Source organism: Canis aureus, chromosome 1 (assembly GCF_053574225.1).
Source record: "Canis aureus isolate CA01 chromosome 1, VMU_Caureus_v.1.0, whole genome shotgun sequence".
NCBI classification, from domain to species: Eukaryota; Metazoa; Chordata; class Mammalia; order Carnivora; family Canidae; genus Canis; species Canis aureus.
In genome coordinates this window covers 83,481,296-83,506,060 of record NC_135611.1, presented here as the reverse complement: position 1 = coordinate 83,506,060, position 24,765 = coordinate 83,481,296, and the positions used below count along the sequence as shown (strand labels likewise).

At 38.1% G+C, this 24,765-nt stretch overlaps 1 protein-coding gene across 2 annotated transcripts in view; it reads left to right on the top strand.

Moving 5' to 3' along the window:
• The window catches only part of LOC144318991 (uncharacterized), a 282,618-nt gene that overhangs the window by 121,809 nt on the left and 136,044 nt on the right, over window positions 1–24,765 (top strand). For both annotated transcript variants that reach the window (XM_077906643.1, XM_077906649.1), the window contains exon 2: window positions 9,140–9,226. In XM_077906643.1, the coding sequence (XP_077762769.1) occupies window positions 9,157–9,226 (70 nt within the window). In that variant the 5' untranslated portion in view covers window positions 9,140–9,156. The remainder of the gene's footprint in view (window positions 1–9,139; window positions 9,227–24,765) is intronic.

The following is a 24,765-nucleotide window of genomic DNA, read 5'->3' as shown; positions in this document are numbered from 1 at the left end:
AATGTGTAGGCAAGAATGGGTCCAACTTGCCCAACTTAGGTCACTCAGCAAAAGTTTCTAGAAATCAGATAATTTTGGGCAATCTTATTTCTACAAGGGGTATTAATAGATGATTGCTTTATTTGTGACTGCACATTGGATTGTATAGGTTTTCTTTGGCAAGTATTTATATCAACTGCTTACAATTCTAGGTACTAGAAATAAGTGGTAATCATTCACATGAAATTCTTGCTCTCATTAAGCTGATATTCTAGTAAATGAGGGAAAGAAAATAAACATATAAAAATAATTTTAGATCATGATAAGTTTTGAAATCTATAAAACTAGGAGCATGAGCTTGAATAGAGCTTGAATAAAGGAGAATGAGCTTGAATAGAATCCATATGAGGAATAGTTTATATGGCATGTTCAGGGAGAGCCTCCCTGAGGCAGTGATATTCAAGATGAGAGTAAAATTTAAGCAGGAGGCAACCATTCAGAGATTTAGCAGAGTAGCATTCCAGGTAGGAGGAGCAGCTAGTGCAGAGGACAGACATCAGAATAGACTTGACGTGATTGAAGGACAAGAAGGACAGTGTAATTAGATTATCATGAAGAGGGAGGAAGTTCTAGAAGAAGTTGGAGAGGTAGGCAGGGAACGGAGTTTTTAGGTATTTGTAGAGAGGCCGTAAGTTTGAGTTTTATTGGAGTAAGGAGCCACTGGAGGGTTTTATGCAGGAAAGTGATTTCTATTTCAAAATGATCACCCTGGCAACTATAAGAGGCATGGATGTTTGGAAGTATGGAAACAGAGAGATGAGTTTGAAGATTGTACTATTAACCCGAGTGAGAGAAGATGGTGGTTTGGAGTAGCGTTGCATCATGGAGATGTAGATCCTACCTGAACATCCTTGGTGTGAGTGAAATAAAACTGTACAAAAATGGCATTTAACCATACTAAGTGTGGTTCTGAGGTGGTGTTTACTGTCACAGTATATGAAAAATATAAGGATATTAAAAGAACTCCAAAGTTATAAACTATCAAAGAGGCACCAAACCTAGGAATAGTAGCATGAATATGGCAATGAAGACTGAGAGCCTGGCATATTGTCACCCAATTAATGTTTAGGGGAAAACCCACATTTTTGTGTTTTTTTTTCCCTGTCAGTCATGGACTTAATAGTCATAACTACTAAAGCTAAGAAAATTTCCTATGAATTTGCATAGGTCCAAAAAAGAAAAAGAACAAATAATTTAGCTGTCTTTCAGCTAAGAATGTTCTGGAAGAGTTTATTTGGTGTGGAAGAATTAATAAAGACTCACACATTCAGAATACATGAGCCATGTCAATCTGGTTGTAAACTTCTATCTTAGCTGAGGTTTTTCCTTTCTGGCTGATTTTGTCCACAGATCCTGTTCCACCTTCAAACAAAAGTGAACTTCTGCTGCGTCGTTTAATCTGAGGTCAAATAAGTTGGCATATTTAAAGGGAATAACATTGTCAACTCCCCCTAGATTTCCATAGAGAGAGGAAGATTGCCTAACTCAATTACCAACAGTCTCTTCCTGATATTTCTCAGCATAAGGAAAACTTAGTTCTAATGCAGGGTATGTATTAGAAATGTAGATTAAATATTCTTTGGCATCAAAGTCATAGATTGTTCTAAAATGGCATTTACTTCTATTGACCTATCAATCCATCAGTCTTTACATTTTTTGAGTAATGCATTTATTCAGTACATTTATTTAAGAAACCACAAGCTTCCTTATTATATTTCCTTCCAAAGATTTCTAAGCTGGTAGCTACCAAGGTAAAAGAAGCCAATACAGGCATGATTTATGTTCCAAATCCTCAAATATTTATATTCCTTTCTTTGGGGAGAAACTGGGATATCAAATGTTTGTTTTCCTTACCTTCCAAATGTAGAAAAATTTGCCACTCATATTCTCTTCAGTACAGTCACATTCTACAATGAATTTCAATTAATCAAATTAATAGCATAGGAGAAAGACCCACTAACATTTCTTGAATTCCTTCTTGTGTTAGGTATGTTCATATATATCTTTTCAAAAGTATTTTTTTTTACTTTCTATTTTAAAATAGTTTGAAGCCTAAAGAAAAGTTGCAAGAATAGTATAGAAAGCTCCCAAATACCTATCACCTGGATTCTAATTGATCAAATTGGCTTCATAATTTTCTTTCTCTATCATTCTTGTATTATTTTTTCATTCACTTTTATATAATTTTTCATGCAATCTTAATATAATTTTTCTCTCTTCATTCTCATATGTCTCATTTGAACCAATTAAAAGTGAATTGCATGCCTAATATTTCTTAAGCCTTCAATTAGTTTAACCTCCAATAGCCTCCAATAGATCTTTTCCGAAAACAAGCATATTAGCTTATATACCCATAGTATAGTTATCATATTTAAGAAACTTGACATTGATACAGTTTGATCTAACCTATCATGCATATTCCCATTTTACCAACTGTCCCAATAATTTTCGTAGCATCTTTGTTTCTCCAGCTCAGGATCTAGTATTGATTTTGATGGCTGAGTCTCTTCTATCTTCGTTAGGCTTGTTTTTGTTCTTTGTTTTTGTTGGTATTTGTTTTTGTTTTTCATTGCTGACATATTTTAAGAATATAAGCCAGCTATTTTAAAAAATGTTGGGTTTTGGGTTTTCTGTTTGTTTTCAACACTACCCCCTGATTAGATTTGTCTATATTCCTGGTCAGAATTCTGCAAAAGTACATGTGTCCTCATTAGGCTATCACATCTGAATGTATAGCATGTCCATCTGTCATCATTAGAGATGCTTATTTGATCACCCAGCTGAGATACTGCTTGTTTATTTCCATTGTAAAGTTAATATTTTTCCACCTTGAAAATGATATGCAATCTCTGGGAAGACACTTGAGACCATGTAAATATAATGATCTTCATCAAACTACCCACCCCCTTGCCCTACCAATAGATTTAGCATCCAGTAATTATTATCATTTGATGCAATTTCGATTCCTATGGTTTACAGGATAATGACTTTCCATTTTGGGCACTCCTTCCACACTTTGTCCATTGGCATTCTATTGCAAGGAAGAGCCCTACCTTTGCCCCTAAGAATATTTATTCATTATCAATTGGACTCATGGATTCCTGTTTTATTCAATAGATTCTAATCCATCACTATTCTTAATTTTTATGCTGAAATTTTTCTAGATTTGGCTTGTGGGAGCCTCTTGAGGCAAGCTCCTGTGTGTGTGTGTGTGTGTGTGTATGTGTGTGTGCAGGTGTGCACCAGGGAAGGGGAAGGAGTATCGTTGGTGTTGATTGTTTTTTTGAAGTACATTTTTAAAAACTTTTAGTTTTAAAATAATTTTACACAAAAGCTGCAAAGATAACACAGATTTCTTGCCTACCCCTATCCATTTCCCACTGTTGTTAGCATCTTTTATCACTATGATTCATTTGTAACGACTAAGGAACAAATGGTACGTTAATACGACCTAAACTCCACAAGGTATTCAAGTTGTACCACTTTTCCCTAATGTCCTTTTTGTATCCCCAAAATCCCATTAGGGATACCACATTACACTGAGTCATCACGTCTCTCCTTAGCCTCTTTTGCTCTGTGACAACTTCTCAGACTTTCCTTGTTGTGATAAACTTGACAGTTTTGCAGAATACTATCCTGTGCCCTTTTGTTTGTTTTTTTTCCTGTGCCCTTTTGAAGTGCCCAATTATTTATTTTGGAGGGGGGTACTTCTTAACTTTCTGGCACAAGATGTTTTGGGTTCATTTTATTACTCTCCTACTCCAATACTTCAATTTGCCATTTCTCCAAAAATTCCCTGTTCCCTTGAATAGAAGTAGTGTTTAGAAACTAGTGTGTAAGCACTGAGTAAGCTTGTTGAAACTGGAATGTCACTGATCCTAGGCCTTTACTGCAGTTAGGAGATATAGATTAGACAAAATACAATCTTCTGTGTTGTTTTCTGAAAAATACTGAGCATACTTATAAGTTTTTGGTATTTCTCCTCCTTTACGTTTTTCCCACTTCTCTATTTTTCACTTGATATAGCCTGAAAAAACTCTGTAACAACTTGTAGAGACTTTCCTCATTCCCTTTTCTTCTTATAGCTGCATAATATATCAATATGTATAGGTATCATCATTTATTAATTCATTTCCTCTTTGGATATTTATGTACTTCCAATATTTTGCAATTACAAACAATGTTGCAATGAATATGTACATATGTATTTTCATACTTTTTGAGGTACATCTTCAGAGTAAATTCCAAGAAGTAGAATTATTGGTTCAAAAGGTAAACACATATGTAGTTTTTAGACATTGTGGAATATTCTCTATAGAAATTGTGCCATTTTTCATTTCTACCAACAGTGCATGAAAGTGCTTGTACCCATACCCTCGCCAATAGAATACATTGTCAGTATTCCTAAATTTTTGCCAATCTGGTAGGTGAGAAATGGCATCTAAGTATAGTGTGAATTGAATATCTTTTCATATGTTTGAAAGCCATTTTAGTGTCTATGCATGTCTCTTACTCATAATTACATCATTTTTGGTCTTTTCCCCCTTAATTTTTATGTACTGGGGTATCATTTTTATGATACACATTTTAAATATCTTTTTTAAATTCATCTTTTTTCTTTTGACTCTGCTTGTAGTGTTTTTGTTGGTTTGTTTTGTTTGCCATGCATTAAAAAATTATGTAGTTAATTCATCAGTCTTTTATTCCATCTGCATTTTCAGTCATGGTTAGAAAGACTTTTTCTATACCAAAATTATAGACTCCATTTGCATTTTTTGCATTACTTATAGAGGTTTTTTTTTCATATAGATCTTAATTGATTCAGATTCTATTCTTACATATGATGTGAAGAATGGATCTCATTTAAAATTTTATCTTTTTCAAATGGCTATCCTGTTGTCCCACCATAATTTTTTAAAGGTCTATGTTTGCCCCACAGCAAATGGTAAGTTACCTTTATCTTGTGAGCTGTCATCTTTATTATATACTAGATTTCCATAAAATGTTAAGTCTACTTTCAGGCCTTCTTTTGTAGTCTATTGGTTTGATCATCTCTCCATGCACCATTCCACTGTTTTAGTTATAGTGGCTTTATTACATTTTAGTATTTGGTGGGGCTAGTTCCCTCTCATAGCTCTTCTTTTTCAGCATTTTCATGGTTATATTCTTGCATGCTTATTATTCAATATAAACTTAATTTAGTTGTTCAGCACTAAAAAGCAACTTCTTGATATTTTAGCTCCAAAAAAACTGGAATCTTGATGATGTTGAGATGTACAAAGGAGAACAAAGTGGGAGGAAGGATATTTTATAGTTTTCTTTATATAGGTTTTGAACATTATTCAAGTTTATTTCTAAGTGTTTTGTTTATTTTTTAAGCTTATTTCCTTGCTAATGTAGATTGAGTTTCTCTTCCATCAGTTCTTGTATTTAGATAATATTGGTGTATGTACAAGCTATTTTTTCATATTAATGTATGTCTTCTATCTTTTGAAGTAGTTTTATTATTGATTCTCTAGAGTTTTCCAGGTATATTATCATGCTGTCTGCAAATACACATAATTTATTTTCTGTCATAGCTCTAATTGTTTTTCTTTTCTGATTGCATTGACTAATAACACTAATATCACATTAAATCATCAAGGAATTAGTGTGCATTCTTGCCTTGTCCCTGACCTTGATAGAAATGCTTCCATTGTTTTGCCATTAAGTAAAATCCTTGATTTCCAATATATATGCATGTATGTAGGTGGATAGATAGATATGTGTATGCATATATGTGTGTGTATGTATATAGAATTATTTTAAGAATAAGTTTATATCTGTTTTTATAATGTGAGGTTTTCTTCAGTTGTTTCTTGGAGCACAGCCTTCTCTCTCTGGCCTCAGTGTCCATATTTTCTTCCTTAGAATGCTGTAATGTAGGACTGCTGTTCAATGTTTAATATAAATAGACAAAGGTGCAGAGTAGGAAACTTATAGATTTTTTTGAGTGTATGTCCCTAAGTATTCACCCTATTTATTGCTTTGGAATTTTCTCTAATTTCTTGTCTCCATTTACCCTGGATTTGGATTACCCCCAAGCCTCTCTTACCCTCATATATATTTTTTTCCTCCTAAGCTATTTCTGTTTATCTTTATATCTGATCTTGGCTTTCTTCCAGGAGTTCCTTTCTCTTCCTCTTTTTTTTGAAGAGTTATAGATTTATTCCATCATTTACAAATACTCTTGTTATTTCATGGGATTTAGGTGAAGAGGAAGGATCCACCTGTCATCTTGATTTGGTGTCCTGTTTAAACCTCTGATGTGGGCTGATTAATTCATTCCTAATGCCCAGGAATTGCTGAGTATAGCACTGGAAGTCCTGTGTCCCAGTAAACCCCCTGTCCTTGGAAAATAAGAATAGTTGATCACCTTATTTCCATAAGACCATGAGAAAATTATTCTCACTTACTTTCTATATCTGACTTACAGCTTTAACAGCATATTCTCCTATATACTCATGAAAGGACAATTCATATAACTAATGTGATGAGTGGTAATACGTTTTGGGTGTTGGTGGGGGAGGAACAATGGAAAAATTCAGAAAATATAGATTTGCAAGAAGGATAATATAAGATTCAAAGCAGTTATATAAAATTATTGCCACTGGACACTTTAAGAAGGGCAATTTCACTTTTCATTCTCATCACGTCACATCAAAAGAAAAAAAGGTTCACTGGTGCTCCCACTCTATCACCATACCTATCATACCCTCCACTTGAGTGTTTTGCTAGTTGGCAATGGGTCCACCATATTGCCATGTTATGTATCAAGGCACACATTTCTTTTACCAGTGTGAAATCAAGAGTCTTACAATCTTTTTGCACATATGAAACCTACAGCACCAAGAGAAAAACCTCATAATCATTTTTTGTGTCTTTAACCCACTAAAACTATGGAAAAGTTGTACTTACTAAGCAACTCAGAGTAATTAACGTAATTGTGGATCAAAACAGACAAAAGCAAGGAGAGTGTTACCACCAATATGCAAATCAGAAATTAACTCTTTTCCAGCCAGTATTTATTTTGCTCTACAGAATTAAGTAAATGGTCCGAATGTATGGCCACCAGGTTTTCTAGACCAATCATGACTGAAAAATGTTCTACTGTTGACATGACTTTCCTGCCCTATATTTTTTTATTTGAAAATATTGATACTGTGACTAATTGAAGGGCCAAAGGAGCACTGATGGGTGGTAATGGCACAAAGTGTGTTGAGGGCAGGTTGCTACTTTGTGGATCATGTTCTCCCTCTTGACTCCCTATCTTCCTTTCTAGTTGCCTTGGCTATGTCACAATCATCCATCCCTTTTCTCCCTTCTACCATGACTTCTTATATGTGCAAGTCAGGTGATAAGACTTAAAACAACCCAACAGTTCTTGCAGGTAATAATTGCTCTAAGAAGTAAAAAAACAAATGAACAAACAGAAATCATGATTTTAGGATTCCATAAGAAAGGACAAGAATTGTATGTCTCTTACAATATGCACTTTATACACTGCACCCAGGGCTGTCATATATGGTTGTATAGCTTGTAGATCATGGCAGGAATTTTGTCCTCATAAGGATTTGTAATAGTTTGATCATTTTGATCAGCTGAGTCAATTTTGGGTTGTTAGGAAAGTATTTCCAGGCTAAGGAGCCTGAAATGTGGCCAAGATGAAAGAGTGTATCAAATCAGAGAATGATGCCAGGAGAGACAGGAACTGCCCTGTGGAGGTGCAAACACATATTGGAGGGTGGTTCAGGGTTTAGCATATGTAGGATGTTCATGAGGATGAAGTGTGCTGAGCTATAATGCTGGGAATGCAATTAATCAGATGTATACTTCTAGACTGGGATCATGGCTCAAATAACAATTTGTTAGCTCTTCTCATAATATTGGCTCTAAAGAGTTTGTGTGCCTTTTTCCTTGTGCTACTTAATATGAAGGAAATATTTGGTCCTGTGAAATCAGAGTCTAATAACAAAAAGATTACTTGGAATCTTTTTCCAGCTGCCTGTTTTGATTCATTATGTACTTTGGGTAAACTGCATATGCTGCATTCTTTCAATTTTTTTCAGTTGGTAATATTGCCTTTTCTACTTTTCACACCACCATATAAATGTAATCATTAAAATGATAAGTCATAATCAAAAGGTTTACAGTAGCTACTATACCAATAGGTTACAATAGAAACTAAGTGCTTAGGATACTACCAAGTTAGCAATTGTATTTATGCTTACAGATCAAATCCTGAAGATATATAAAAAGAGCTGATTAGAAGTGAAAATATATGGAAAAAGATATGTAAGGTCAAAGTTAATATAGAAGTGAAAAGATAATACTACTAAACACATAAGGAACTTACCATCTTCTAAACACTGAATACACATTGGCAAGTTTTCAAAATATCACTTAGTGAGGAGAATCTGGGTGGCTCAATTGGTTAAGGATCCCAACTCTTGGTTTTGTCTCAGGTCATGATCTCAGGGTCATGAGATCAAGCCCCACATTGTGCTCCTCACTGAGCATGGAACTTGTTTAAGAGTCTCTCTCTCTCTCTTAAGATTCTACCCTTCCTTCCTCCCTCTCTCTCCAAAATAATAAAAATACAAATATCACTTAATGAAAAAGAGTTAATTCAAAGAATGCCGATTAATAGAATCAAATTTTTTTAAATAAAATAAGGTTACATAAGGGAGAAAAGAGAATCTCAGAGCACAACTACATGGAGAACAGACATGTCCTGGAATATTTCTGGAGTGCCTCCTCAAATAGGGACTAAGACAGAAGGCAAACAATTCAATACAATATGACCAATGCTGAGAAAAACTATAAGAGGACAAAGTAGGGAGCAATTTCATACATGGGGGAGGAGGGAAAGCCTTACAGGGGAAATGACCCCTAGGAGGACAGTGAATGAACAGGGGACTTGTTCAGCCTGAATTTTATATAAAGAAACTAAGGAAATGGAATCTTTTGGGGCATTTCTTTGAAATGTAAATATTTTGAAACCATTTCCCTCTGAACTGCATTTCCAAATCAAATGACATTCTCCATTCTCCATTGTAAGACCTGCTGACTGGTGTCATGAAGGGCTGCTTGTTCATGTCTCTCCAGCTAATCTCTTGGAACTTGAGCACTTCCGAACTACCACCAGGTAAGTCACATGCTTATCAAAGTCAGTTCACTTTGTTCTTAAACTTCATATGGCAGTTATACTTAGCAAATGATATAATTTGATTAAATATTTATGCCAGTTGTACTTATGTAATTAGGACTTTAATTAAATATTAAATAAATCAATGAAATGTAAGTAAAAAAAGAAAAGTCATTATTCCTTTTAAAACACAATTGAATGCTTTGGAAAGACTCCATAAAAGCCAGTCACAAAATAAAAGTATTCTGATGAATTAATTATGTATGGACAATAATTATATCAGTTTGGGGAGAGGATTATAAAACTATAAAGATTCTGAACTCAGATTGTGCCAAAATTGTATGTAAATATCCATAGGTATTTCCAAAGTGTCTTATATCACTTTAAAGAAACTGATACAGGGACTCCTGGGTGGCTCAGTTGGTTAAGCGTCTGACTTTGGCTCAGGTCATGATCTTAGGGACCTGGGATCGAGCTCTGTGTTGGGCTTCCTCCTCAGCAGGGAGTCTGCTTGACCCTCCCCTTATCCTGCTACCCCTCCCCCTGCTCATGCTCTCTCTCTCTCTCTCAATTAAATAAAATCTTAAAAAAAAAGAAACTAATACAAAAGAGTAAGTAATTGATTGCTAATTGTAGAATATGAATCATGGCTGTGATTTATAGGAGAAATATTTGGAACTCCAAGCAGAGTTTTCATACCCAAATTAAAGACCTTGATCCTATATCAAAAGATTGCCAGTGATTGTAGATTTATATACTTTAAGTTCAAAGTAAGAAGTTTGTGGTATTTATGTATTTTTTGTTAATTTCCAATTTAAAACTCTTTTTGCCCAACTAACTAGTCCCAATGGTATTTGAAAAGAGACCTCATGTGGTACGATGAAAAAACACTTATTTCTCCTCCTTATCCATAAGTGGCACAGTTAGTGAATCACTGCACATAACAACTTGTAGAGGAGGGGTAGGTGTGTTTGCATCTGTGAGGGAAGATTTATAATTAAAAGTCTGCTGAAAATCTTAATTCTGTTTCTGTTGTTATCGTATTCAAGTCTTACTATTTTAACATGAACTTTCTAAAAATTACTTTTGGTTCAGTGGTAATGCTGTCAGAATTCGAAAGGGCAAGGCCAGCTGCCTGGGTGTGTGAACTCTTCAGTTTCAGGAGCCGTGATAATTGGTTTAAAGTTTGCTATCACAATCTCAAAATTCTTGACACTTTTATCTTTGAATTTGTGTTCTGTGAGTGAAGTCTGGTGGGACAATGGAGCATGTGATCCAGATATATGTGATTCTCTCTCTCTCTCTCTCTGTGTGTCTATTTATCTATCTCAAAATTCCCGGCTGTCCCATGCACATATAGTGTCTGCAATGCCCACAAGCACAGAATTTCAGTGGATCCATTATGCATGGGAGTTTAGCAAGCCTAAAAGTGAATACAAAATAAGTGCGCTATGTCTATGGCCAAGTGAGAACACTGGCAAACTTAGGAGGCCACTCTTTCCACTGGAACCAGAACTTGCTTTGAATATAGCAAGAAGGCAATGGCATTCTTAGGAACAAGAACTGCCAAGGAATCCTACGGTAGGTAGAATGATGCCTGTCCCCACACTATCCCCTCAACAAAGATGTCTATATCTTAATACCTGTAAGCTAGGATATCCTAGGTTACATGGAAAAGGGGGAATTAAGATTGCTAATCAGCTGACCTTAGATGGGACCATCACCCTGGATTATCCAATGATATCCAGAGTAATCACATGGGTCCTTATGAACAACAGTAAAAGAGAAAAAAACCTGATAGGTGTCTGCAGGAGAAAGACTTACTCTGATCTTTCTGGCTTAGATGATGGAAGGAGAAGCCATGAGCCAAGGAATGAGAGGACCATTAAAACCTGGAAAAGGCAAAGGAAGCAATCCTTCCCTAGAGCCTCTGGAAGGAGTATGGTCCTGCTGACAGCTTGATTTTAGCCTAGTGAGACCCATTTCAGATTTCCAACCTCCAGAACTGTAAGATACTAAATTTGTGTTGTTTAACGTCCGTAAGTTTGTGGTAATTTAATTACAGTAGCTATAGAAAATGAATAAAACCCTATCATATCCCATCTCACTCATATTCCTTTCCTCTCTCAGACACCTGTTTGTGCTAAAAATGATGGCGCCAGAGGAGAGGGTTCAGTCTTTCCTTACTTGACAGTAGCTGCTGGTACAGTGGTGGTCAAAGGAACGTAAGCAAGTCAAGAAGCAAAATAAAAACAGTCGGGGGTAGGGGACGCTTGGGTGGCTCAGTCGTTGAGCATCTGCCTTCGCTGCCTTTGTCTCAGGTCGTGATCCTGGGGTCTTAGGATCGAGTCCTACATGGGGCTTCCCTCAGGGAGCCTGCTTCTCCCTCTGCCTGTCTCTACCTCTCTCTGTGTCTTTCATGAATAAATAAATAAAATCTAAAAAAAACAAACAAACAAACAAACAAAACAAACAGGGGACATATGTGAGGCATTGCCACTATTCTGGTAAGAACAAAATACATAGACATATATAAGCTACCAAATACACGTGTGATTTCTGTGACTCCCTATGTGAGTTAAATGCTCATGGCCACACTTAAGACACAATCGCAAAATATAAAGACAAATGGCAAAATTCACACTAAAACAGCATTTTAAATATTTCTTTACTTAGAACAACATGAAAAGCAAAGGTAAAGACACCACAAGAAGTTGACAGACCACAAAGAAAGGAAAATGTCTATATTTTTGTACCTTTGGTAACACTTTTTTCTGATGTTTGAATGAGGGTCTCCACATTCTCATTTTGCACAGGGCCCAGCAATTCATGCAGCTGGCCTTGGCCCCAGCAACAGGTGCAGTGCCTGGCATTCCATAAATACTCCACAAATATTTTATTTAAAAAACCAATGAGGAATAACACAATCATAAAGTACAAGCTGAATGAGTTTGGTCTTTCCAAAGCCAATCTGCTCAAGAGGCATTTTTACCCTAGACACACCCTCCACAGGAACATCAGGCTGACTCTGATGTGGCATCTAGCCTTTGGTAGATGTGTCTTTGTGTTTCTAGAAATGACCACCCTGTGACCCAATGCAATAACACCCCACCCTCCCAACTCCGATTCTATCACCTTCCTCTCAGGAGCACCCAGCTACCTCCCCTCCTATGACGGAGCCTGAGATAGGATGGATAGATATGACTTTCCTAACAACTTGTTTAGGATCAGAAGAAATAAAAACCCTGAATAAACCTTAAATCCAGAAGCCCAGAACTTCTAGTAACCTTCATCCTCCTGAAATCCCCTCTGCAGAGACTCAGGACAGCAATTTGTAGTTTTTTTTTTTTTTTTTTTTTAAGATTTTATTTATTTATTCATGAGAGACACACAGAGAGAGGCAGAGACATAGGCAGAGGGAAAAGTAGGCTCCCTGTGGGGAGTAGGATGCAGGACTCAATCCTAGGACCCCGGGATCATGCCCTGAGCCCAAGGCAGATACTCAACCACTGAGCCGCCCAGGCGTCCCTCCCTTTACCCCTTAAGAATGTTTCCCCTCAGCCTCTTCTTGAGTGACTCATCCATTCACTTGTCTCCTTCTCAGGGACAGCCACAGTCCTATCATGAGGTAGCATGAGAGGCCCTTATTATGTAATTTGTTACATTCTTTCCTAGGCCATGCCTAAGACTCTTCCATGTGTCTTCAGATGAAACTATTCTGGGCCCTTCCTGGGTAACAATTCAATCTCCCCAAGATCCTTGCTGCTCTGGCCTTCCTTTAAACTCAGATGGCCACAAAGACACATCTGCCCTTTGGCTGAGCTGTCCCTGATAATTCACCCCAGGGCCATACCTGGACCAGGGACACTTAAGCCCTATGGTCAGGCCCCATGGGTGTTGGACACAGCTTTTTAAAAAAGTGTTGTTCTAGTTGCTTGCCAGTCCTACTGGTTTTTACTGGTTGTAAAATGTTCAGGAAGATGGAAACTGGCAACAGGTCTGGGAGGCAGGCAGGTCTTGGGAGAAGACCAAGGATCCCTGGGAATTTTAGACAACAGGCAATCAATTCCATGAACTCTATAACATCTTTTGCAATAAGAACTACTCAAGATGCTCACTTTCAGTGGGAGTGATAGACATAACTCATTCAGCGCTCCAGAGAAGGTTACTTCATGGGCCATAATCTGCGATGGAGAAGAAGGAGGATGAGTGAGAAGGGGATTGAAGCTGGTCTTAGACATTCCTGGGCTGGAGGTGGGTGTCAGCCAACTGTAGAGTGGCTGTAGGGTGGGGCAAGCTCTGGGGAGGGACAGGGGAGGGATCCCTTAACCTGTATTAGGACTGAGGCTCATGAGAAGGGCCCTGAATAAGATAGGGGAGACTCTGCTGGGGAACGGCCACCACAGATGAGGACAGTGCTACACTCTGTGTAGATGAGGACACTCTGGAAGAGCTACTCTGTGTCTGAGGCACCTGGTGCCTACAGGCATGGGACACACGGCTGCTGTGGCCTGTGCACCTGCTCTCTTTTGCCTCCTTGTTCTTGAAGAGTGGGAAGACTGGTATCCTGTGTTTCAGTAAGTGACTCTAAGGCATTCCCAGACTTTGCTTGGTAGCCCGATTTCAGGAATTTTCAAGATGGTTCCTCCTGTTCTCTTCCCAAATCCCGAAGTCCCCTCTCTTGATGATTCTTTTTTTTTTTTTTTTCTCTTGATGATTCTTATCTTCAGGTGCTCCTGGACCTCAAGGAGGAGGGAAAAGTCTAGTGGCCTCCACGTGCTCCTTCTAAGGCCTCCCCTGAGAGAGGCCTCTGTTAAGATCAGGTCAGGGACCAAGTGAGATTTGCTTAAGGAATGGGATCCAGAGTCTGAGTGTGCTTTGGGGCTAGATAGGGAATGTCAGTTATTTCCTGGTTCATGTTATGTACTCATAGCAGTGCAGGACATACAGTAGACACTTAGTCAGGAATGTCTCAACACACCAGCAAAGGGACGAATCCTCGAACTCATAGAAATGATCTAGGACAGCAAATGAATAGTGGCTTAAGATACTTTTGTGGTGACCATCCCATTACCTGAGACTAAATTCTAGCTCCCCATATATACATTATTTTCAGAATAGTGCTATTCAAGTTTTCTTTATTTTTTTTTTATTTTTAAAAGATTTTTACTTATTTATTTATGAGAGACACAGAGAGAAAGAGGCCGAGGGAGAACCAGGCTCCCTGCGGGGAGCCTCATGTGGGACTCGATCCCTGGACCTCGGGATCATATCCTGAGTTGAAGGCAGACCCTTAACCGCTGCCACCCAGGTATCCCCAAATTTCCTTTAAACGCTAATCCAGTCACATTGTTTCTCCTCAGACACCTGTCGTTCAACTACTCAATTCTGCCTCCAGCCACATGAAGTAACAACTTTTTTTTTATTAGGTCCTTAAGTATTTTCTAGAAATTTTAATGTAAACATAAGCAAATTCAAATATATTTTCCAAGCCTCCCCTCCTTTTATGGAAAGATTGTCACATTTATTGTTTTCATGCTGCTTTTTCCACTTGATAACATATATTAAAAATCTTTCCTTATTATTTTGTGTTCTCATTCCTTTTTACTAAGCTGCGTAGTGTTGATGGACATTTGTTTATCCCCCCCATCTATTGTATGATAAACAATGCTGCGATGAATAACTTTGTATATACATCATGTCACAAGGGTGCAAGTTTCCTTGTAGCATAAATTCCCATAAATGGAATTACTGACTGAAAGGGTACATGCATTTATAATTTTTGTGGTTATTGCCAAAAGCCCTCCATATGGGTTGTACAAATTTATATTCACACCAGAAATATGTAAGTGCCCGGTTCCCCACAGCCTTGCCAACGGAGCAGAGCATCAAAGTTTTTAGATTTTTGCCAGTGCAAGAGGTAAAATATTGTTTATTATGTAATTGTTTATATATCAGTGTCATCCTTTCCCTTTCACTCCCCACTCCCCCCTGCCTCCCCCCACGTTCATTTTTAAAGATTTCTTCTAAGTGAATGAGAGAAGGAGGTTGCCTGCCTGAGAGTGCAGTGTCTCACTCTCTCAGGGGAAAAGACCAGCCGCATTGTGTGAGGCCCACTGTTTGGAGCCAAGGGGATAAATGACACGATCCATCCAGACCTGAGCATTGTGTCCTACAAATCCAGGAAGAAATAAAACACCCATCTGGTGGTGGGAACTGCAAGGAGAGTACCAGGTTGTAAATCGCTGGGAAAGGCCAGTCTCCCTCCTCAGTTCTGCAGCACTGTCCAGTAGCTTTGACGATAAATGTCTGATGTGAATCTGTTTCCATCAACAGAGCCATGCATTATAAAATGAGGTTAATCAATGTCATCCAAAAAGGCCATGTGTTATGGCAATTCGGGGTGCGGGCAGGGCAGTGGGGGGAGCAGTGCAATAAGGCAAACCAGAACAGATTGGTGCGTTTTCAGACTGTGAGCATAATTTGCATCTGTAATTTTATTCAGCAACTCCCAGGTGGAGTATAAAGAGATTTCCGTTTTTGTTTATCTTGTCATAGATCATGCTTTTGGTTAAATTAGCCTTGCAAAAAGTTTTCTTGACTATTTTGGTCCATCAACACCACCTTTTGGCTTACAAATGTGTAAGAAACTGCTGACATTTTACGAATGACACCTCCATGTGATTACCCTCCACTTCCTACGGCATCCCACCATTCTGAAGGAAGGAGTGTTCCTAATTTAAAATTAAATTAAGCGGCTTCCTATGGTAACCTTAGTCCCGAGTTCCCCCAGAGCATTCAAGCTCAAGCCCTGTTGAAATTATAATAAAGGTTAGCCTGTATTAAGTGGTTAGTATCAGGCCATTTACTTGTGTAAAATTATGAATCTTCACAGTAATTTTATGAGACAGGAATGGATAGCATCTCCATTTTAAGGTGGGAAACTGAGGGCCCCAGGGTCAAATGACTTGCCCAGTGTTTCTACAAGATGGGTAGAGTCTGGTTTTTAATGTAGATAGTCTTGTCCCAGAGGCTGGAAAGTTAGAGACAGAGAGAGAGAGAGAGAGAGAGAGAATTTCTTTAAGTAACTGCTGGACTTTATCCAAGGCTCATTTAGCGGACTCAAATCTCTTCCCTAACCCCCAAATTTTTTTAATTTTTTTTTTTTTTATGATAGTCACAGAGAGAGAGAGAGAGAGGCAGAGGAAGAAGCAGGCTCCATGCACTGGGAGCCCGATGTGGGATTCGATCCCGGGTCTCCAGGATCGCGCCCTGGGGCAGAGGCAGGCACCAAACCACCCAGGGATCCCTCAGATCTCTTCCCTAACCCCCAAATTTTTAATAATTTTAAAATCACTAAAATAAGTGTAATGTTGAAAATTATACCTTTAGTGTGACCACCACAAAACAGTTTTTAAAAGATTTTATTTATTAATTCATGAGAGACACAAAGCCAGAAAGACTAAGGCAGAGGGACAAGCAGGCTCCCCACAGGGAGCCTGATGCAGGACTCAATCCCAGGACCCCGGGGTCATGACCTGAGCCAAAGGCAGACCCTCAACTGCTGAGCCACCCAGGTGCCCCAAAACATTTTTTTAAATCGCTTTTGCATGTCATCTTTCAGTCTTTGAACACATATTTTACGTAGTTGTAATTATAACAATCATAGTAACTTTATATGCTGCTTTTTCAATTAATAGTACCTCATAAGTATTTTCCATGCTGTTACATAGTATTCATAATTATTTTTAATGACTTTATAGTATTCTATTCAGTTAAACTACTAAATTGGATTAACTATTCTCCTATTGGATTCACAAGATCATTTAAATTCTACAGCCAGAGGTAATAATGGCAGTAAATATTTTTTTTTTGGCAGTAAATATTTTAACATTTATAGCTTTATGCTACAATTTGAATTACTACCCTAGGAGAAATTTCTAAAAGTGGATCAGAAAGCATAAATGGCCATCCATATTGCTGCTGCCATGGCTGTGAATGAGCCTTCCATTTTCCCTACAACCACACCAGCAATGGCAATTACCTACTTCAAAGTAGGTGAGTTACTTTAGCAGATTTCAATGCTGAGTATGAGTTATTTATTTTTATTTCACTGATAATTAAAAGCATAGTTCATCTGAGAAATAATGAGGAATACATTAAACAAATAAACTTGTCTTCTACTTTACATCATTCAGGTTCCCCACTCCCCATCCCTGACCTTAACATCTAAGTTAGGTCCTAAGAGTACTGCATGTGATCAAGGACAAAACAGTTTTCTTAGCCTTCTGCTGTCATTAGAAAGTAATGAAGCATGTTCTGACCTTGGCCCAATGCCCTTGAAGGACCTGGGCGATGTTTTTGTTGCCAAGATCTCAATGCATCATTGAGTGACATCTGCTGTTCAAAAAAATTGAGTAAGTGGGTAAGAACATGGTTCAAAGGTGAAACTAGAAACTCATTATATTTAACTCATTCTAATAAGAAAAGATGCAAACACAAGTCCAAATTGGCACTAAAGTGAATATCTACACTTTCCTCCATGAAAAACCATCTACATTGATTTTTTTTCCTTGTGCCATTAAAGGTCAGAATGAAAAATACTTCGCCCTTTAAGATTGTCCCATAAATAGGCTAGTTTTTGCTGAGAGTAAGAATTTTCCCATACAACCCTAATATCTTATTCATCTTCTCTCCTCTGCAAACACAAACAGCTTAAAGCTTTATGAACAAGCCCACTATAAAGAGAAGACCACACGGGGTGGGGGGGCCTTGACAATATAATTCACAGGGACAAAATGCCTTGATATATACTGTTTAGACTACGGGAATTATTGTATAAAGCTGATAGTTTTGTCATTTTGCTTAGCACACACATCACATTGCCTGAATTCCCTTTTTTTTTCTTTTTTTATAGGGCATAAATAAGATGTAAAGTGACACCACTGAACATAGCAAGGCCCATTCAGGGATTGCACTATATGAGAGGAAATGGACAGATGAGACCTGTATCAATGAACATTTTTCTTCTTCACACATCAAATAAAGACATCTCCAGAGCCGTTACTGTGGCATGCAATGCCATATTTTTTTGTAATTAATGAGTAAAGTGCAAGGTCCAGAGAGATTTCTTGGGAATCTGAGTGATTTGAGAACCCTTCTGTACCGTAACTCACCACCTTAAATTTTCATAAGCTTTTGACATTTCAAAAATAATATGTATGCTGGGGCCAAGAGTTGATTTTTTTCCTATATGAATTCTTGTGTTTGTGGGTTGTAGTTTTTTTTTTTAGAGTAGAGTTAGCCCAGAATTGCTTTTGCAGCAATAAAAGGCGATTTTATTGAAGATCAACTTTATTGCTACTGAACACAATGTATTTATTATCTACTTTTATTTTCTCTGAGGAAAATCTCAGAGAGAAAAGGAAATCTCTGCAAGTCTCTACATTCCAAAAGTTTTCTTCAGCGCACTAATAGCACCACGGATATCACATCCACATCCATAAAGAATTTTGAGGGCAGCCCGGGTGGCTCAGTGGTTTAGCGCCGCCTTCAGCCCAGGGCATGATCCTGGAGACTGGGATCAAGTCCCATGTCCGGCTCCCTGCATGGAGCTTGCTTCTCCCTCTGCCTGTGTCTCTGCCTCTCTCTCTGTGTCTCTTATGAATAAATAAAAAAACAATTTAAAAAAAGAATTTTGAGCTCTATAATTGCCCAGTTAGGGTGGGTAATATTAATTTCCTTTTCTAGATAAAGACAGTATCCTTCAGTGATGCAACAGGTTACTAGATAGTCAGTTACTAGATAGTAGAAGGACTTGAGATTCACTGTTGCCTATTCTTGGCACTACAGCACCGTGGCTCCACTGGAAATAAAAGGGCTGCTGAGATTACAAACCAAATTTGGGATAGAGGGTTACGACCCATTTCTCTCCACATATCACTTGTTGCCTTGGAGTGGGTATGACTCCAGTGTCAGCTCTTCAAACTTCATTCTGTTCCTTTGTGGAAAGTTCCTGATCATTCTGAATCTTTCCGCTCTTTCTTCCCACATTGGGATAGCAGAAGGCTGATAAAAACAGTAGACTGAGTTCACGGGCAAGTTTTAATCACTGTTTTTGTATAACTGAAGGCAGGTGGCCAAGTGGGTAATACCATAATCGGTGAAAATCAGTAATTCCTAGGAAGAGTTCCCAAGACAGAAGGGCCAAGAAAAATGGGAATTTGCTTATATCCTTGCTGGCTTAGGTCCATAGATTTGTATAAAATGAGCATACTTTAAAAGCTCCTTTTAATACTTTACCCACAGAACAGAATTCACCATAATCCAGCTCCCTTGTGGATCTGGGTAAAGAGATTTATTTGCTGCGTTGCCAAATGGAGTCCATTATAAGACCACTTCATAGAATTTCACCCCTTTTTTATTTTCCCCACCCCCACTCACCCCTCACAATATCGCAAGAAAATGTCTATGTGTAGAGGACAAGTAATTCAGGAAATTTCCCGAAGGTATTTTTTGTTCATTATTCTTTGCATAAAATGTATCACAAAGGTCATGAGAAAATTGAAATGACAGTATCATATATTACCAACCTTTAGTGTACAACATCTTACCTGTTTTCCGTGGGTCTCCTCTTTATTTTCTTCACACGGTTGAGTAAGGTGAAGGACAAAGGTGTGTCATTAGAGAAAACTTATCTTGGCAATTAGCAGTGGTAGAAAAGGAAATGTCAGGGAGAGAAGGAAAGTGCAGTAACATTTAACAACTAGCAGCAACTCTGGCAATATGATCCCAATTAAGCCCTTCAGGGTCTGTTATTCTTTGGTCCCACACAGCTAGTTCTGCCCAGACAAAAAGAAGGGGGCAGGTTAGGTAATTATATGGATAATGTAAAAATTCTTTTCAGCTCCTGATTTCTTCCTTTTGGGAAAAAATAAGAAGAGAAAAGTTGGTCCTTAACTTTTCCTTTCCACTAACATCTGTATTGCTTGAGTGTGTGTGTGTGTGTGTGTGTGTGTGTGTGTGTGTATTCACATAAACTGGACATATCTTGTCCTATTGTTTCTATGATATTAGGTGTAGATGGATAGAGCATACATTTGTAATGGCCAAGCTGAGCATATTATTATTATTATTATCATCATTATCATCATAGTTTTTTTTTTTTAAGATGGAGAGGGAGAGCATGCACATGAGTCAGGGGAGCAGCAGAAGAAGGAGAGAGAGAATTGACCCAAGGCTCGATCCCACGACCCTGAGACAATGACCTGAGCTAAAATCAAGAGTCAGGGGCTTAATTGACTGAGCCACCCAGGTGCCCCCAAGCTGAGCACATTATATACAAGTCCCCCTACTTATCATATGCATTTTCCTCCTAATAGTGGAAGGAGGGAGTCAGTGATGATACGTATCTATCAGTAGTTATTCAAGAGTCATAGCTAGAGCAGCTCCAGTTTTTTCTTTTTTTTCCCCTTATGCTGTTAAGACAATAGCTCACCTTTGAAAGGTGGTGATTCTGAAGGTTTGATAAGATATATGAATAAAAGTCACTTGCCTTTTCCAATTGTTTTGAATAAATAAATGTTAACAGAGTTCATAGCTCCCTCACTACTTAAGCTTTCAGAGGCTTTGCACTATAACTGACAACCCTGGAACATTTTGAGAAGGGAAAAAACACCTTGTGCTTTTTCAACAAAATAAGGGAGATGGATTCTATCTTCAGGCCATGGGAAATACATACAGTATTTAGGGTAATGAATTTACTTCACATGGGTGAAGGTATTATTTCCCTGTTCTTGTTTTTACTGATTTTTTAACTGCTGAGATAAATGCATCTTTCAGCATTATCATTCAGCATGCCATAAATCATATTACATTATGTGTGACTGGTTGGAATTATTGAATAATAATCAAAGTAGACATGTCCAGAATGCCAGGTGGCAGTTTTCCAATCCTGCCTCCTATTTCCTGGAGCTTGTGTGGACTAGAAGAGGCAGCAGAAATGGAGGGAAAAAAGCAAGATAAGTAGGATCAATGAATAAATATCCAATGGGGTAGTGGCACATTCAAGGAATCATAATTTATATTTCTTATGAATTTTTTCAGTGTAGCAGAAATTAACCTAGAAATGGTCATATCCTTGAAAAGGTATAACCTTAGTCTCTGAGGAAAACTGTCTTAGTTTCTCTCCTGTACATAGACCATTATAATCTGCCACTAGGCATTGTGGTTGAGCTGAAAATTCAAATTAAACATCTATGAGGGATTTTCAGGTAATAGAACTTTTGAGGAGCCACTCTAAGTAGTGGTCTCTAATCTTTGACAGTTTGTTAAGTAACAATGGTAGTTGTTTAGGACAATTATGAATTTAGGCTACTTTGGTTTGATATAGGCTGTTGTCCAGACTGTTAAGCATTTGAGAAGACTTTCTGTGATTAACTCCTGACATGCCTTCTCTGGTGTGTATTAGAAGATGTGTGCTCACCATAAACAACAACCAAATAAGAAACGTGGGGGTTATTTTATTAGTAGCTGGATAAGTGTTCAGTATCCTCTCATTGCAGGGCTTTTCTGGCAAGCTGTGCCAGAACATGTGGCCTGTCCCAGGAGACTCAGTGTCTGCTTTTCCAATCAGTGGTGTAGATAAGAATGGACAGTCTATCAAAGAACAGAATCTTCCATGCTTGCCTCATGGAAAAAGAAAGCATATTATTGAGCACCTCCTCTGCTCTAGGGACTGGGGAGAAAGTGGCAAGCAAAAGAGGCATTGTCCTTTACCTTTGTACACCTTATAACCTGGGCAGGGCACATAGGATGGAAGTATCCAGTAATGAGCAGGTTTTCTTCTGAGTATGCAAGATATCAGAGTTATATGGTAGTTTTCTTAAATTACCTGTGAGATATTTCATGCTCTCTTCTTTCTCTGGATTCAATATTAAGCATGATCTATGTCTGTGATTATCAAAATGATCCCTAGATCACAGCATCTGCATCACCTGGGAACTCAACAGACATGCCAATTCTAGAGCCCTACTCAGAATCAGAAATGCTGGGTTGACATAAGGCAATCTGTCCTTAACAAGCCTTGCAGATGATTCTGAAGCATGCTAAAGCTTGAGAAACACTGTTCTAGCCTAGTGCTTTTCAAAATTAATGGGCACATGAAACTCCTGTGGATCCTGTTAAAATGAAGCCTGAGTCAGCAGAAGAGCCTAAAGTTTGGAGGATTTCTAACATGCTCTTAGGTGATGCCAATGTTGCTAGGCCTTGGCACCACACTGTGAATAGCAAGGGTTTGGGTGTCCTTGTTGCTATTGACGTGTAGTTTGGAGAGTTTTAGCCTGAAGAAGGAAATATTAATCTTCTTTCCTCTGGACACCTATAGACATTGAAATCTGTTTCTATTACATCATTTGTTATCTTCTGTAATTATTTGTTTGCATCTATTTTCCATTGGTCTTTCAGCTTGTTGAAGGCAGAAAGAATACCTTTGTTTGCTGCAATTCTAAGTGCCTGGCATATAGAAGACCCTTGATAATGGGCAATAGAGCAAGATTCTGATATCTATATCCATGTAGCCTGTCAACAAGAGATGTATTAAAACTCTTTGCAAGTAATTTCTATGTTATTTATTTGGCAACCTCCTGACAGTTGTTTACTGCCAGCTTATGATGGACTAGTTAAATCCAGAGGCTGAGATCCTTCAAGCACAGCTAAAGTAAGATGAACTTTTTGTCTTAAATAGCTATATGTCTAGTGGAGAGTGGGAGTGAAATAAAGCTGATTTTGGTCTGGCTCCTGGTGGACAGTAGCTAAGGGATTGTCATTAGCTTTACTTTTTGAGTTAAAGATTGTCAGTCCCCAGGGGAAAATCTGGTTCTAGTGTGGAGAGTTTAGCATTCTGTCTTGAAAAGACTACTCTCATTTTACCCATGACAGAGGCTGGAATTCTTTTCTCCATCTGTTCAGAATAATATGGTGAATATTGTGGATCATCTCATTTGTGGCCTGTTTCTCCTTAGTCAATTATTGATAAGGATACTTTTTTTTTTTTTCATGTTCTCTCATATTTTCACAGACTAGCACTCAGTTCTGGCTAGTCTGTGAAAATATCTACTATTATAGTCTAAAGAACTCTGGTGGCTACGGAGGTCACCTCTCCATTGTACCATCTCTCTCATGTGCTCAGAGGAATTCTAATAGTGTGAAGACGGACATCACTGAGGTGATGGCACTGGGAAAAGGGTAGGGATATCTGGTAATATGCAGTTGAAGCAATTTTCTCTTCATTCAGTGGGAAACCTAGTGGAAGAATTAGATCACTTGTCTTTGGAGAAAGCAAGTTGCCCATTAAAAGGGGCCAGTTGGTAAGAATTTAGTGAAGAATATAAAGCAAAGCTAAGTGGTGTAAGCTTACCGATCCCGAGTTAAATGCAGGTTAAAGGCTTAACACATCTTCACAGATACAGATAGATATTTACTGCACTTATACATTTCAATATATCTAATAAAGATCTCTAACACTAAGAGCAGTACCCAAAGTACTATTTACCAAAAGACCTACATAAATGCATCTTTCTTCTACTTACTACAGAAAAACAGTAGGTCATATTGCATTTTCATTAGATGTTTAATTATCATAGGCCCTCACAAAACATTTTATCTACAACTTCTAAATTCATTTCACTTGGGATCACAGGAGTTAGTCTACTGGAATGATTTTTAGTAAAGTCTGGCTTTAAATTAGGACCGTCTGGCTTTTACAGATCAAGTAGCAAGTAGGAAATCTATTGTGCCATCCAGACCACCAGGACTATAAATTGATTTGAAGCTCTGGCCCCATGGAATGTATTCCTTTCTGGGCAGCTATCCAGAGACAGCAGTTTTGTAGTCATTCTCTCTCATTCCCAAATATTTCTTTTTCAAGATTATATTTTAAAACAAAATTTTTCTATTAATGTAAAAGAATCATCGGACAAAACATTATTACAGTTGTCAAAGGATATCTTGCTCTTGGGGGAATTATCGGTCGGGATCTAAACCTGAAAAAAACGTATCTAAAATCCCTCTTATCATCATTTTCCTATCTTTACCCTCAGAAAGGCAGCTGAGAACTGAAGGGGTAACCTTCCTTCTGGGGTTTCTAAGTAGGGTCTGGAGGCAGGAAGAATGATCTTCCTTGAAAAATGTGTTCATCATATGTCATCAGGAAACGGCAAATTAAAACAATAGATACCACTTCACCAGAGTGATCTAAATCTGAGACACTGACAGCATCAATGCTAGCGAAGATATGCTCTAAGAATAGTCTTTAAGGGGTGCCTGGGTGGCTCAACCGTTGAGCATCTGCCTTTTTTTTTTATTTTTTTTTTAATTTTTATTTATTTATGATAGTCACAGAGAGACAGAGGCAGAGACACAGGCTCCATGCACCGGGAGCCCAATGTGGGATTCGATCCCGGGTCTCCAGGATCGCGCCCTGGGCCAAAGGCAGGCGCCAAACCGCTGCGCCACCCAGGGATCCCGAGCATCTGCCTTTG